The sequence below is a fragment of the Mastigoproctus giganteus genome, chromosome 9 (genome assembly GCF_048544385.1).
Source record: "Mastigoproctus giganteus isolate SK-2022 chromosome 9, ASM4854438v1, whole genome shotgun sequence".
In the NCBI taxonomy this organism is placed as follows: domain Eukaryota; kingdom Metazoa; phylum Arthropoda; class Arachnida; order Uropygi; family Thelyphonidae; genus Mastigoproctus; species Mastigoproctus giganteus.
In genome coordinates this window covers 44,988,437-45,001,006 of record NC_143583.1, presented here as the reverse complement: position 1 = coordinate 45,001,006, position 12,570 = coordinate 44,988,437, and the positions used below count along the sequence as shown (strand labels likewise).

General features: G+C 36.6%; 1 protein-coding gene across 1 annotated transcript in view; it reads left to right on the top strand.

The window, feature by feature from the left end:
- LOC150080194 (protein Aster-B-like) overlaps positions 1-12,570 on the top strand; it is a gene marked incomplete in the record, with an annotated part of 482,184 nt that overhangs the window by 235,647 nt on the left and 233,967 nt on the right. Inside the window, 1 exon segment of the mRNA XM_090380640.1 lies at positions 4,068-4,304. Within this exon segment, the coding sequence (XP_090236766.1) occupies positions 4,068-4,304 (237 nt within the window).

The window sequence follows — 12,570 nt, the reverse complement described above, 5'->3', positions numbered from 1 at the left end:
TCCAGGTCGCTACTTATTCTAATTGAAGTTGTACAAGAATCACCTTCACCTCTGTCTGCGGCTACTTTTAACCTTTTAGTCTATGAATCCCCCCAAGCTAGCAGTTTTCCGATCCACCTAACACTGCCTCAATAGCATCAGCAAATATTCTTGCACCCTTTCTATTTAAGTGTATCCCATCCCCGTAGAAGCAGTCTCTCCTGTTAACAAGCACAGACCAAGCTGAAAAAAATTCTACCCCTTGAGACTTGCACATTCCCTCCAGGGCAAAATTGATTGACAAGGCTCTCATCATGTATTCCCTCCTATCGTGTCTGGGCAGAATTGCAGACACTTTCAAATTTAACCCTGACTCTCGACTTTTTTGCAACATTGACCTGTACTTGTTAAGTAAATCTGCAGATCTCCTACTCTTAATGTCATTGGTGCCAATGTGTACAACAATATCACCTTTTGTGCCCTTAAAAAATTATATGTGCTTTACAACGTCATCAACTTTGCCTCTGGCAGACATACCCTGGTCCTGTTCCATCTATCCTTTTTACACAGTATATTCCCCATCTCCCTGACAATAGAGTCACCAGCAATAACTAGTTCCTTTGGGACCAGCGCATTCTGCCTTGGAGATTGCCACTGTGTTGCCTGATACCCAGGATTTAGCTCTGGCGTTGAGTTGGGCAGCTGAGAGCTTGACGGGCCCCCTCATGGTAATGTATTCGAGGGCATCTACCCTACACCTCAAGCTCTGATAGGCTCCCAGTAGAACGCTGAGTTGATGCCTAATTTCTAGATGCTCTCTGCACCTGGCACACACAAAGACATCCTCCTTGGCTAGATCATGTTCTGTTCCATAGAATTATAATGCTAAAAATCATTTAGCATTTTAAATGACTCTTTTGAGATAATGTTCCACCATTACCTCAAAAGGGTCAACACATGCTCCAATGTAGTGAACGGGCTTTTGCTACACTAGTCAAAAAAAAAAAAAAAAAAACCCTGTTAAGCCTTCTCATAGGTACCAATCCAGTTGTCTTCAAATTAGCTCAGATATGCCGCACAAGGTATGATCAAAAGTTCCAGGACTGAACTTTTATTTGAACAAATGTAATATTTACATATAATTACACATCAATATTTTCAAAATTTGACCTTGGCTATTTGCACGTCTTTTTTTTTCAATTACAGTGGATTCCGGTTATTTGGGCCACCGGTTAATCGGGGCAGCCATTTATTTGGGGCAAATCTTAAAAAACAGAATCCAGGTTTTTCTTCGCTTAATTGGGACAACATACCGTTTAATCTGGGCAGGAGACTGCAGCACTGGAGATTACCCTATGATTGCCTCTGACCGTGCCACATGGTTCTGTCGGATTTCTGGAGGTCACAACCATAAAACAATAAAAACAATTAGCAGTCACCTGTTTATTGGGGTTTTCTGTTAGTGCAATCATAAATGTCATAAATGGATAGTAAACTCGATCTTACTGAATTTGCGATAATACCGACAGCTGGAATTCTGTGGGTTATTATGGTGAAATGTGTTTACACTTCCATGGAATCTTTAATCATATAAAAAAATTAATTTTCAGAATCTTCTCTTCATTCCTATTTTTAAAGCTTCGTAACTTGTTTCTCACTTGCACATATCGTGTTACTTGCAATTTGTGTGTGCCGTGTTCTTTGTTATTGATTGTTTATCTTACTATTGTTTTAAATTTTAATCCCCAACCCACAAATGTCAACTAGTTAGTATATACATATTACAGTACTTATTAATTATTCCGATTATCATATATATTCTTCCGATTTTCACGTATCATTTAATTTTTTAATTGGTAAGGTTATAAAGGGTAAATTTGTGCTTAATATATCTTTACTTTTATAGTCTGTGGATAATATTCCTCCTATTTTTGCTAATTAGAATTGCTGTTTAATAGAACTGAAATTCAATTCACAAACAAAATCGCAATGACCGGCACTTACTACACATCATATAGTGAATGGTACTTTACTATGGTGACTCCATCGTAACATTATTTGATTGTATACAGTGAACCAATTGTAAAGTGAGGGTCCATTGTATTTTTAACTATTTATGTGAAACTTTGGATAATTGGGACAGCCGCTTGATCGGGCCAAAATGCACTAGTCCCAAATGGGTCCCAAATAACCGGAATCGACTGTATTTAATTATGAAAAGTTCAATTTTGAAAGTACCATGATAATGGTTGTTGTAGTTGTCATAACGTCTTCACCAGAAACTTGTCATTGTAATGCAGAAAAAAAATAATAACAAGATAAAATTTGCATGATGCAAGATCAGGTGAATAAAAAGGCTGCTGTAAGGTTTCTGTGTAATCCGCTGTTAAAAACTTTGGATTGAAAAAGTTACATAATCTTTTCAAGTTTATTATATCATTAGCATTAGCATTAGTAGAGGCATTTGATGCAAGAAAGCAAGCTTATGCAGCATCAGCCAAAAAAAAAAAAAAAACCCACTTCCACTTCACCCCTCTGTTCGTTCAAAATACCTGTCCAGCTGAGCCTTAAACTTATTTAGGCTATCAACCTCCACCACAAGGGATGGAAGTCTGTTCCACCAACCAACCACCCGCTGGCTAAAGGCAAATTTCCACACGTCTATCCTACATCTGCCTTTCCTCAATTTGAATTTATGCCCTCTCAGGTGATTTTTCTGAGCTAGAGGAAGAATCCCATCAGCATTGAGCATGCTTAAACCATTCAAGGCTTTATACACCTCTATCAGATCACCTCGCTGGTGCCTAGTCTCCAGACACTGTAATTTGCAAAACTTAAGCCTTTCTTCGTAAGAGCACCCCTTTGTTCCATTCACTAATCTTGTTGCCCTTCTCTGTACTCGTTCCAGCAGCTTTACATCCTTCTTGAAATGAGGCCTCCAGACCTGTATACAGTACTCTAGGTGTGGCCTGACTATTGCCTTATACAATGGAATAATCACCTCCTTATCCCTGCTGGAAAAATTCCTGTATATCATTGACAATACTCCATGAGCTACTCTTGCAGCCCGTCTGCACTGCTCAGAGAACTTCATATCTGCCTGCACAACCACACCCAGGTCGCTTTCATTCTCTACCACTGTCAGTGTAGTACCACAGAGTTGATACGTTGCTCTGGGGTTGCTGTTTCCCATGTGTAGTACTTTACATTTGTCAATGTTAAACTTCATTTGCCACCTCTCAGCCCATCTGCTCAACCTTTCCAGATCCTGTTGCAGCAGCATAGTGTCAGTAGTGTCCTTGACAACCCTGCCAACCTTTGTATCGTCTGCAAACTTGGACATTAAGCTTGATATACCATCATCAATATCATTTATAAATACAGAAAACAATAATGGACCCAACACTGAGCCCTGAGGGACTCCACTAATAACATTAGTCCACGATGAGCAGTGTCCATTGATTACCACTCTCTGTCTTCTTCCCCTAAAATTTTTTCAGCATTTGTACCAAATTCTTACCTATTAATAAAGTTTTTTTCAACATATGCATCAACAACCATTTATACTGCATCTGAGGCTAATTTCTTTGACAAAAAGAAAAATATTACAGAGTTCTATTCAAAAAGTGATATCCTAAAAAATGCAATATGAAATTCCATTCTCCGTCGGGTAAGAATAAACCTTTGTACAAGTGCAACCAAAACACACTACTGTAAAAATATTTTACACATTCAAAAGTTTTTGGAATGAAATAAAATGTTTGTTCAGGTATTTTTAACAAATTTAGTCCCAGAACTTTTTGATCCCAAAATATAGACTAAAGAAAAACTGAAGTTTTTTATATTAGGATAAAGTTTTTTTTTTTTACTTCATATGTCAGTAACTTTAATGAAGTAGTATCGCTGCAGGTTGCCTCATTACAAATAAAAAGGCCCTGCTGAAAAGCTCTCTTTATTTCAACATTTGATAAATAAATCTTAGTTCATTTTATGGCTGCTTAACAAAATTAATTGTGGCAAAATCATTTTTATATATATATTTATGATATTTGTAGCTTCAAGGTGATGTTTTTATTCACTTTTTTTAGCCAATGACTTCACAAGAATTATGGCAGTGGGTACACTACAGTTATGGCGAAGAACTTGGCCTCACAAGTGATGATGATGATTATGTTGCTCCTCCAGCATTTGAATATGATACGAAAAACAATAATCAAGGATCTGAACAAAGTATATCACTGAAAGAAAATGGTCATATGTTGCCAAAACTAGAACCATTAATTTTGGAACAGGAAATAGATGATACAATAGAACATGAACTTGGTGTGAGTATTCATCATTTTAATAATAGTATTCAGAATATTTATAGTTATTAGTATAAAATATTTTTATTTTAAATATGAATTGTCTATAATATGTGGAAATTAATTACTCCAGTTCCTGTCTGCCTTAGCTTTATAATAAGAATTTTTGTGTAATTTATTTTATGTTGCCATCTGAAACAAGTAAATGAATGAGTGTTTATTCTTAAATAATTTCTCATTTATAGCATTTACTCTAAACAGTATCTTTAGTAGTATTGTGATTTTAGTTGTCATCAAAAACAGAAACTATAAGAGAAAGCAATGGCAAAATAAAAACATGGAATCAATGCATTCTTCCAGACTTTTATCAGTGTGCATAAAGCCAAAGAAGAGTAAGTCAAAATTAAAAAAAAATAATAATAAATAAATAAATAAAAAACCCTTACTAACAAAGAAGCTACTACTTTCAAGAAACTCCATTTACTGTCTTCAAAACATTGAAAACCTGTTAACACATACAATGAATTATGCCCCTAGTTAATGTCTTGGAATGGGGAGTAGCAATACAACCTGAAACTCTGATAGAATGGAAGAATGCCCCTTCCCATCTTTGGCAGCTTTAATTGTCGCTAGTTGGCACACTGCTTATAAGCAGTGCACCAACTAGTGACAATGATCATAATATACTGTTGATGCATTAAGAACCTCTTTATCTTAAGATTATTGATGCATGAAGAGTTACTACTGCTAATCAAATTAAAAGTTTATCTGACTGCACAATTACTTCCAGACCTTTTTCATTTTCTACCACTCTAAGTGTGGTACCACACAGTTGGCATGTTTCTCTGGGGTTACTTCTACCCATATGCAGTACTTTTCATTTGTCAATGTTAACTTTCAGTTGCCACTTCTCAGCCCATCTGCCCAACTTTTCTAGATCCTGTTGCATTTACTGTTATTAATAACCCTGCCAACTTTTGTATCATCTGCAAATTTTGAATTTAGCCTGATATAACTTCATCATTGAGAAATATACAAAACAACAGCAGGCCCAACACTGAACCCTAAGGAACTCCACTAATAACATTAGTCCACAAAGGGCAGTGTCCGTTGATTACTACTCTGTGTCTTCTTCCACTCAACCACCCTTTTATCCATTGTAGCAACTTACTCTTAATACCATACTGCTCAATTTGTACAGTAGTCTTCCATGTGCAACAGTGTCAAAAGCTTTCCTGAAATCCAAGTATATGATATCAAAATTATTTTTTGCATCCAGTTCCTTTGTAATAACATCCAATCAAATTTGTCAGACAAGACTTTCCCTTAACAAACCAGAAGATTTCTCATAATCTGCCTTCACTTGCCTTACTTCCTTTGTGACTTGATTACAGACTAGCTTATATCATAGGCTTCTGTGTCACCTGATAATTTATATGCATCCTATGCATTTTTATTCTCTGCCACGAGTCTCATTAGTTCATCTGACATCCATTTAGGCCTAAACCTTGAACATTATTTCTTAATCAGTATGAAGCCTAGTAGCTTCTGTGATTACTTCCTTGAATGCTTCCCATTTAGAATTTGGTGTTTTAATGCAGAACACTGTGTTTTGTAGAATCAGTTCTGTCAATTTCAGTGTGGGAACGTATTTGACACTATTTTGAAAGAAGATACAGTTGTGATATATAGTGGCCCTTGGTTGGGGAACTGACAAATGTACAAGCCAGCTTGAAATATAACTGATTATCTTCTTGTCATGTATGAGGTGTAGCAATAAAGTTACCAAACTGGTGCTTTTGTCGTCATGTTCAATGAGTTTGAAAATAATTGGAAGTAGTATGTTGTAGTTCCAAAGTTCCTCCAAAAATTAGTAGTACAGAAATTGTCCAGTAGGCCTAATAACCAATTTTGTTAGTAGTGTTAACATTCCGTCTCTTGATTTCAATGGAGCAATGAACAAATATCAATTTTTGCTTTAAACTGGGAAAATCTATAATAGAAGCATATCAAATGTTAAAAACTGTTTATTGTGTTGAAACATTAAATTGTACCAGCATAAATGAATGGTATAAGTTGCTCAGAGAGAGAGACGTGAGGAAGTTTATAATGACCCAAGAAGTGGCATCCATCAATTTCAAGATGATGCTGATCATATTTTTAACAAACAGGGCATGATTCACAAGGACAGGCCGCAGGCCTGTCCCTTGTGAATCATGCCCTGTATGTTAAAAATATTGTGGCCTGTGAAGCACAGGCCACAATATTTGAGAGAGAAGCAGCTGGCTCTTGTTGCATGTCATTGCCTCCACCCATTCTGCACTTGTTGTGAAGACACTTCTAATGAAACATGCCATTATACAGTCAACTATCCACCATTACTCCCAATCTAATGCCAGTGGACTTTATCCTCTTTCCCTAGGTTTAAACTCCCTCAAAGGAATGAGATTTCAGGATGTTGACATATCCACTGAACTGAACATAGTCTCTTTGAACAGCCCTTATTGCCTCTTTTCAGACACTTTTAGAATGGTGCAATAAGTGCATTCAATCAGGTGGTGATTACTTGGAATAAAAATAAAATCATTTATGAGCTCCTTCCCATAGTGTTCTTTTTATTGCCACACCTCATAATGCAATGCTTGGTATTTTAACAATTCTCCCTAAGAGTGCTGAATATGAGAGAATATTAAATTAAGTGAGAAATAACTAAGTTCAGATCCTTTTCTGGTGAAGCTCTTGATATGCTCCAGAACATAGGGCCATTGTTATGAACAACACTGTGACTCAACATTTCTGAATAGGACAAACCTGCAACAGTATATTTCTTGAAGAAATCAAAATCAGTTGATGTCTAAGAGAAAATCCACAGATAGAAAAATCTAATAAATAATCCTTTCTGTTTATTTTAATATAAAATGTGTATGTTGTAAATGAAATTTAATTTCTAGTGCAGTATGGACTTGACTAAAACCTCCTGCTTGTTCTGAAAATTTTCTTCTTTTCCTGCTGTTTTTTTTTTTTAAAAGAAAGTCAGTTTTTGGCAGCTTTGAACTAGTCACTGTTATGAAAATATGAGCTATGCATGGATTGTGCATGTTATATGGTGCAGAAGCAGCAGATCCAACTTTCTAAAAATAAGTGCCGGTGACTGGCATAGTTCTTGAACCTAATATATTGTTACTCCTCCAACCACTGCTGTTACATACTGTTCAGCAGTGCCCTTAACAGAACACCACACCCACCGAACTATGCTTAATGGAGCTCCACCAGCAGCATTTGCTAACAGAATATTCTTTTTTAAACAGAAGAATGTGGGTTTCATAAGTTGTGTGCTATGTCAAATTCATGTGCACATGAGATTATGCACCCTCATTGAGAGATATGATTAATAAATTGAAAAAGTTCTATAAAATAATACTATTCTGTGATAGTTTTTGCTGTTGACCATTGATAATGGGTTTGCTATTCGGTGATGTTACCAAATTAAAAACAATGTTAGTTACTCTTTAGGTTGACTACATGAACATATAATAGAAGAGACCTTGGGAGTCAGGTATACTCATATTGATAAGAATATTGGAACCACTGACCTGAATGTTAAACAATTTATTTACAAAAAAAAAATACATCGGCATTAAAATAACTACAAGTGAAAACCATTATGAGCATAAAAGATAAAAGAAATAAAATGCATAATATAGTAATTAAAAGCAATAAGAATATAATATACACAAAACAGAAAATAAACATACATGACCCTACGCCTTGATAGCTTCATTGGCCACATCTTGAGTACTGCATACAGGTAGGTATTGAGGCACAATGTAGCTCTGTTGGACGAGTGTAGAGAAGGACAACAAGATCAGTGAGGGTAACCAAAGGGTGTTCATACCATGAAAGGCTTCAGTTCTACAAATTTTAGCATTTGGATACTAGACACCTGTGAGGAGATCTGGTTGAGGTGTTTAAAGCTTTGAATGGATTGAATAAGCTAAATGCTGATGACATCCTCCCTTTTGTTTAGACAGCACACATAAACACAAATTTAAATTGAGGAAGGATAGGCGTAGAACAGATGTGTGAAATTTGCCTTCAACCAGCAGATAGTGTTGATTGTTGGGACCAACTTCCATCTGGTGTTATGAAAGTGGATAGTTTAAATAAATTCAAGGAAGAACTAGACTGATTATTGGAGGTGATGAACAGGTGATATGGAAAGCATTTTTTGGTTGATGTTGTATAAGCTTTTTTGATTGCATCATTTGCCAATGCTAATAATGCTCACTATTATTTGTAGGTCATCAAATAGACATCTTTTTGCAGTTTTTTTCGATCCAAGAACCAAAGTCATTGTCACCTTGAACCTTATTTGTTAAATCAGGGGCTGCTGGACTTCAGTGATTCCCTGTTTAGCAAAATAATAACAACTCTGTGTAAGTAGCAACAAATGTAACAGTTCATTATTGTTGCAAAGCAACCGATCCTTGGAGTTCCACTTTTCTGGTCTTCATCTTCAAACTGCATTACAAAGGCATATTAGAACCATAATATAGAACTCTTTATTAATTGTTTGTCTGTTTAGTACATATTAATAGTGGACAACACTCTCAAAGTTAAAAAATGCTAGTGACATATCCTTTATTTTTATTGCACACTTCCTGCACTTTTTTGGATTGGCAAAAGAAACCTTCCACTGGGACAACTGCTGTTTGGTTTCAGATTTGTACCTGTAATCCCATTCATTTCTAGTTATGATATGTTTCAAAAATGTTTTGTCATTAGTCACATGTTCAAGCAAATTGGAAGTGACTTGCCGTCAGTGTTGACTTTCTTCCTCTGTTAGCAGCTGTGGTTCAAACTTTACAGAAACACCTCATTGTCAATGTTTTTGTTAAAGTGGAATGAAATGATCGAATCAGAATACAAATTTCTTCAGTGATGTTATAAATAGTTATTTGTTCTAATTGAGGGCCATCCATCCAGATTACAGACTCCTTACCCTTTTTAAACTGATGGTGCCATTCGAAAACTTCTATACTTGTACAGTCCTATCCCTGTAATATATTTTAAGAACACTTGTTTCACTTGTGGTTGGAGTACCACATGAATGCAAAATTTAAATCGCACACACACACACACACACACACACTATTCAGTGCACTTCAACATTTTGAAATATATAGCAAGGTGTGATAACAGGTGTTCATTATTGGCAAACAATAGCAAACTGCTGTAAGCAGATGAACAGCTTATTGTGTGATTTGAAGGTAAGGATGAGACATGTCTAAGCACATTAGCATGCTCGGTTGTCTCGAACTTGATAGTATTAGTATTGAAAAATGATGTAAGAAAGAGCAAGCTTATAATGCATCAGCCAAAAAAAAAAAAAAAAAAAAAAATCACTTCGCATATCACCTATTCACCCCTTCTAACAATTTGTCTAGTTCTCTGAATTTATTCAAACAAACAACCTCCACAACACCAGATGGAAGTTTGTTCCAACAATCAATACCTGCTAGCTGAAGGAAAACTTCCACACATCTAGCCTGCAACCATCCTTCTTCGATTAGAATTTATTCTCTTATATGTGTAGTCTGAGCAAATGGAAGGATTCCATTGTCATTGTGCTTACTCAATCCATTCAAAGCTTTAAACACCCTAATCAGATCTCCTCATAGATGTCTAGTCTCCAAATGCCAGTCCAGGCACTGGCATTTGCAGAACTGAAGCTTTTTTTGGTAAGGGTACACTTTTGTTCCCTTCACCAGTCTTGTTGCTCTTCTCTGCACCCGTTTCAACAGATCCACATCCTTCCTCAAATGAAGCTTTCAGATGTGTATATAGTACTCAAGATGTGGCCTAACCATTGCCTGATACAACAGGATAATCACCTGCTTATAACCATTGGCAAAATTCCTGTATATTATTAACAAAAACCCCATGAGCTGCCCTGGCAGCCTTCCTATACTCAGAGACTTCATATCTGAATATAGTATTTGGGTATTGTATTCCATTAAGCTGGAAGTACTACTACCCATATGCAGTACCTTGCATTTGTCAATGTTAAACTTCAGTTGCAACTTCTCAGCACATCTACATAATTTTTTTAGATCATCTTATTGCAATAATACCCTGGTTACTAATATTAACAACCTTGCAAATTTTGACATTAAACCTGATTTGCCTTCATTAATATCATTAATAATTATTGAAAACAAAGGGTCCAGTACTAAACCCTATGGTATTCCACTAATAGCATTAGTCCATGAAGAGGGCCAGTTATTGCTAATGCTTTCTGGCTTTATCCCACTCGAACTTCTCTTTATCCTTAATTTTTTAGATGTGGACGAAGTTTTTACAGCTTCAGCTAATAGAGAAGTTTTTCGTAAATTTTTGCCATTTTATTGACTGAAATTAGCATACTAATTTATTTTCTAGAAGTAGTTTTATATTCTTAGTTATGACACTTAGTTTATTTTGAACTTAGAGATTTTGTAAGTTATTACTTAGTATCGGTAAGGGTATCCATGTGTTGGACAAGATTTTGCAGCTCCGGCGAAAACTAAGTTTTTAATTATATTTAGCCATTTTATTGATTTAATTATTATATTAAATTATTTTCTATAAGTAGCTTATAGTCCTAGTCAAGCTCCTTGGTTTATTTTGAAAGTTAATACTTAGTGTCCATAGATTTACCGTTCATAACTTGCCGCCATTGTTATACGATACAACGTATATAACGAACAAGCCGACCGGGCTAGCCGAGTGGGTAAAGTACCTGCCCGGCAACCCAAAGGTCGCGGGTTCGATTCCCGCCTCGGGCTTGGATCAAAGTACTGCAAAAACCTTGGGAGGTGCAATATGGCCACAGAAGCCGATGCGCCAACAACTACCAAATCAAAAAAAATAATAAAAAATAACGAACTAGATAGTTCAGGATATATGTTGTATTGTTCGGGATAAAAAACGTTTATTTAAAATAGCGGAGATGGGGGGAACCCCTGGTGCCGTCAGACAACTAACACACTTTACCCACACTTTACTACATAGTGTAAGGTTTAACGTAAAACTAGATAGCAAAACATAGAAATCTGCAAGCTTAGTATAGTATTATCAAATAATCAGTAAAATTTATTAATCTTATTAAATTTCATTGTCAATTAAATTGTACTTAAATTGTCAATTAAGCAGAATCATTACCCAGCTAGAACAGCAAAGCAATGGTCACAGATTAGTCAGAGTGCTATGGCTCTGGGAAGAATCAAAGGGGGGGCGACTCTCCAACGCATCACAGTCTAAAAAAAATGTGCAAAATGTGAAATGTTTGCAGACCTTGTCTAGAACGGGACATGATCTAGCCAAGGAAGATGTCTTTGTGTCAAGGTGCAGTGACTGTGAGGAAATTAGATGCCAACTCAGCTTTCTGATGGGCGTTTATGAGAGTTTGAGGTGTAGTGTAGATGTTCTCGAGGAAATTAATAAGAGGGGCCCATCAAGCTCTCAGCTGCCTAACTCAATGCCAGAGCTCACTCTTGTACATTAGCATTAGCATTAGCAGAGGCATATGATGCAAGAAAGCAAGCTTATTCAGCATCAGCCAAAAAAAAAAAAAAAAAAAAACCCACTCCCATTTCACCCCTCCGTTCGTTCGAAATACCTGTCCAGTTGAGCTTTAAATTTGTTTAGGCTATCAACTTCAACAACAAGTGATGGAAGTCGGTTCCACCAACCAACCACCCGCTGGCCAAAGGCAAATTTCCGCACATCTATCCGACATCCGTCCTTCCTCAATTTGAATTTATGCCCTCTGAGGTGATTATTCTGAGAAAGATGAAGAATCCCATTGGCATTGAGCATGCTCAAACCATTCAAAGCCTTATACACCTCTATCAGATCACCTCGCCGGTGCCTAGTCTCCAGACTCTGTAATTTGCAAAACTTAAGCCTTTCTTTGTAAGAGCAACCCTTTGTTCCATTTACTAATCTTGTTGCCCTTCTCTGTACCCGTTCCAGCAGCTCTACATCCTTCTTGAAATGAGGCCTCCAGACCTGTATACAGTACTCAAGATGTGGCCTTACCATTGCCTTATACAAGGGAATAATCACCTCCTTATCCCTGCTAGAAAAATTCCTGTATATCATTGACAAGACACCATGAGCTACTCTTGCAGCTCGTCTGCACTGCTCAGAGAACTTCATATCTGCCTGCACAATTACCCCCAGGTCCTTTTCATTCTCCTGAGTGAGGAAATTAGATGCCAACTCAGCTTTCTGATGGGCGTTT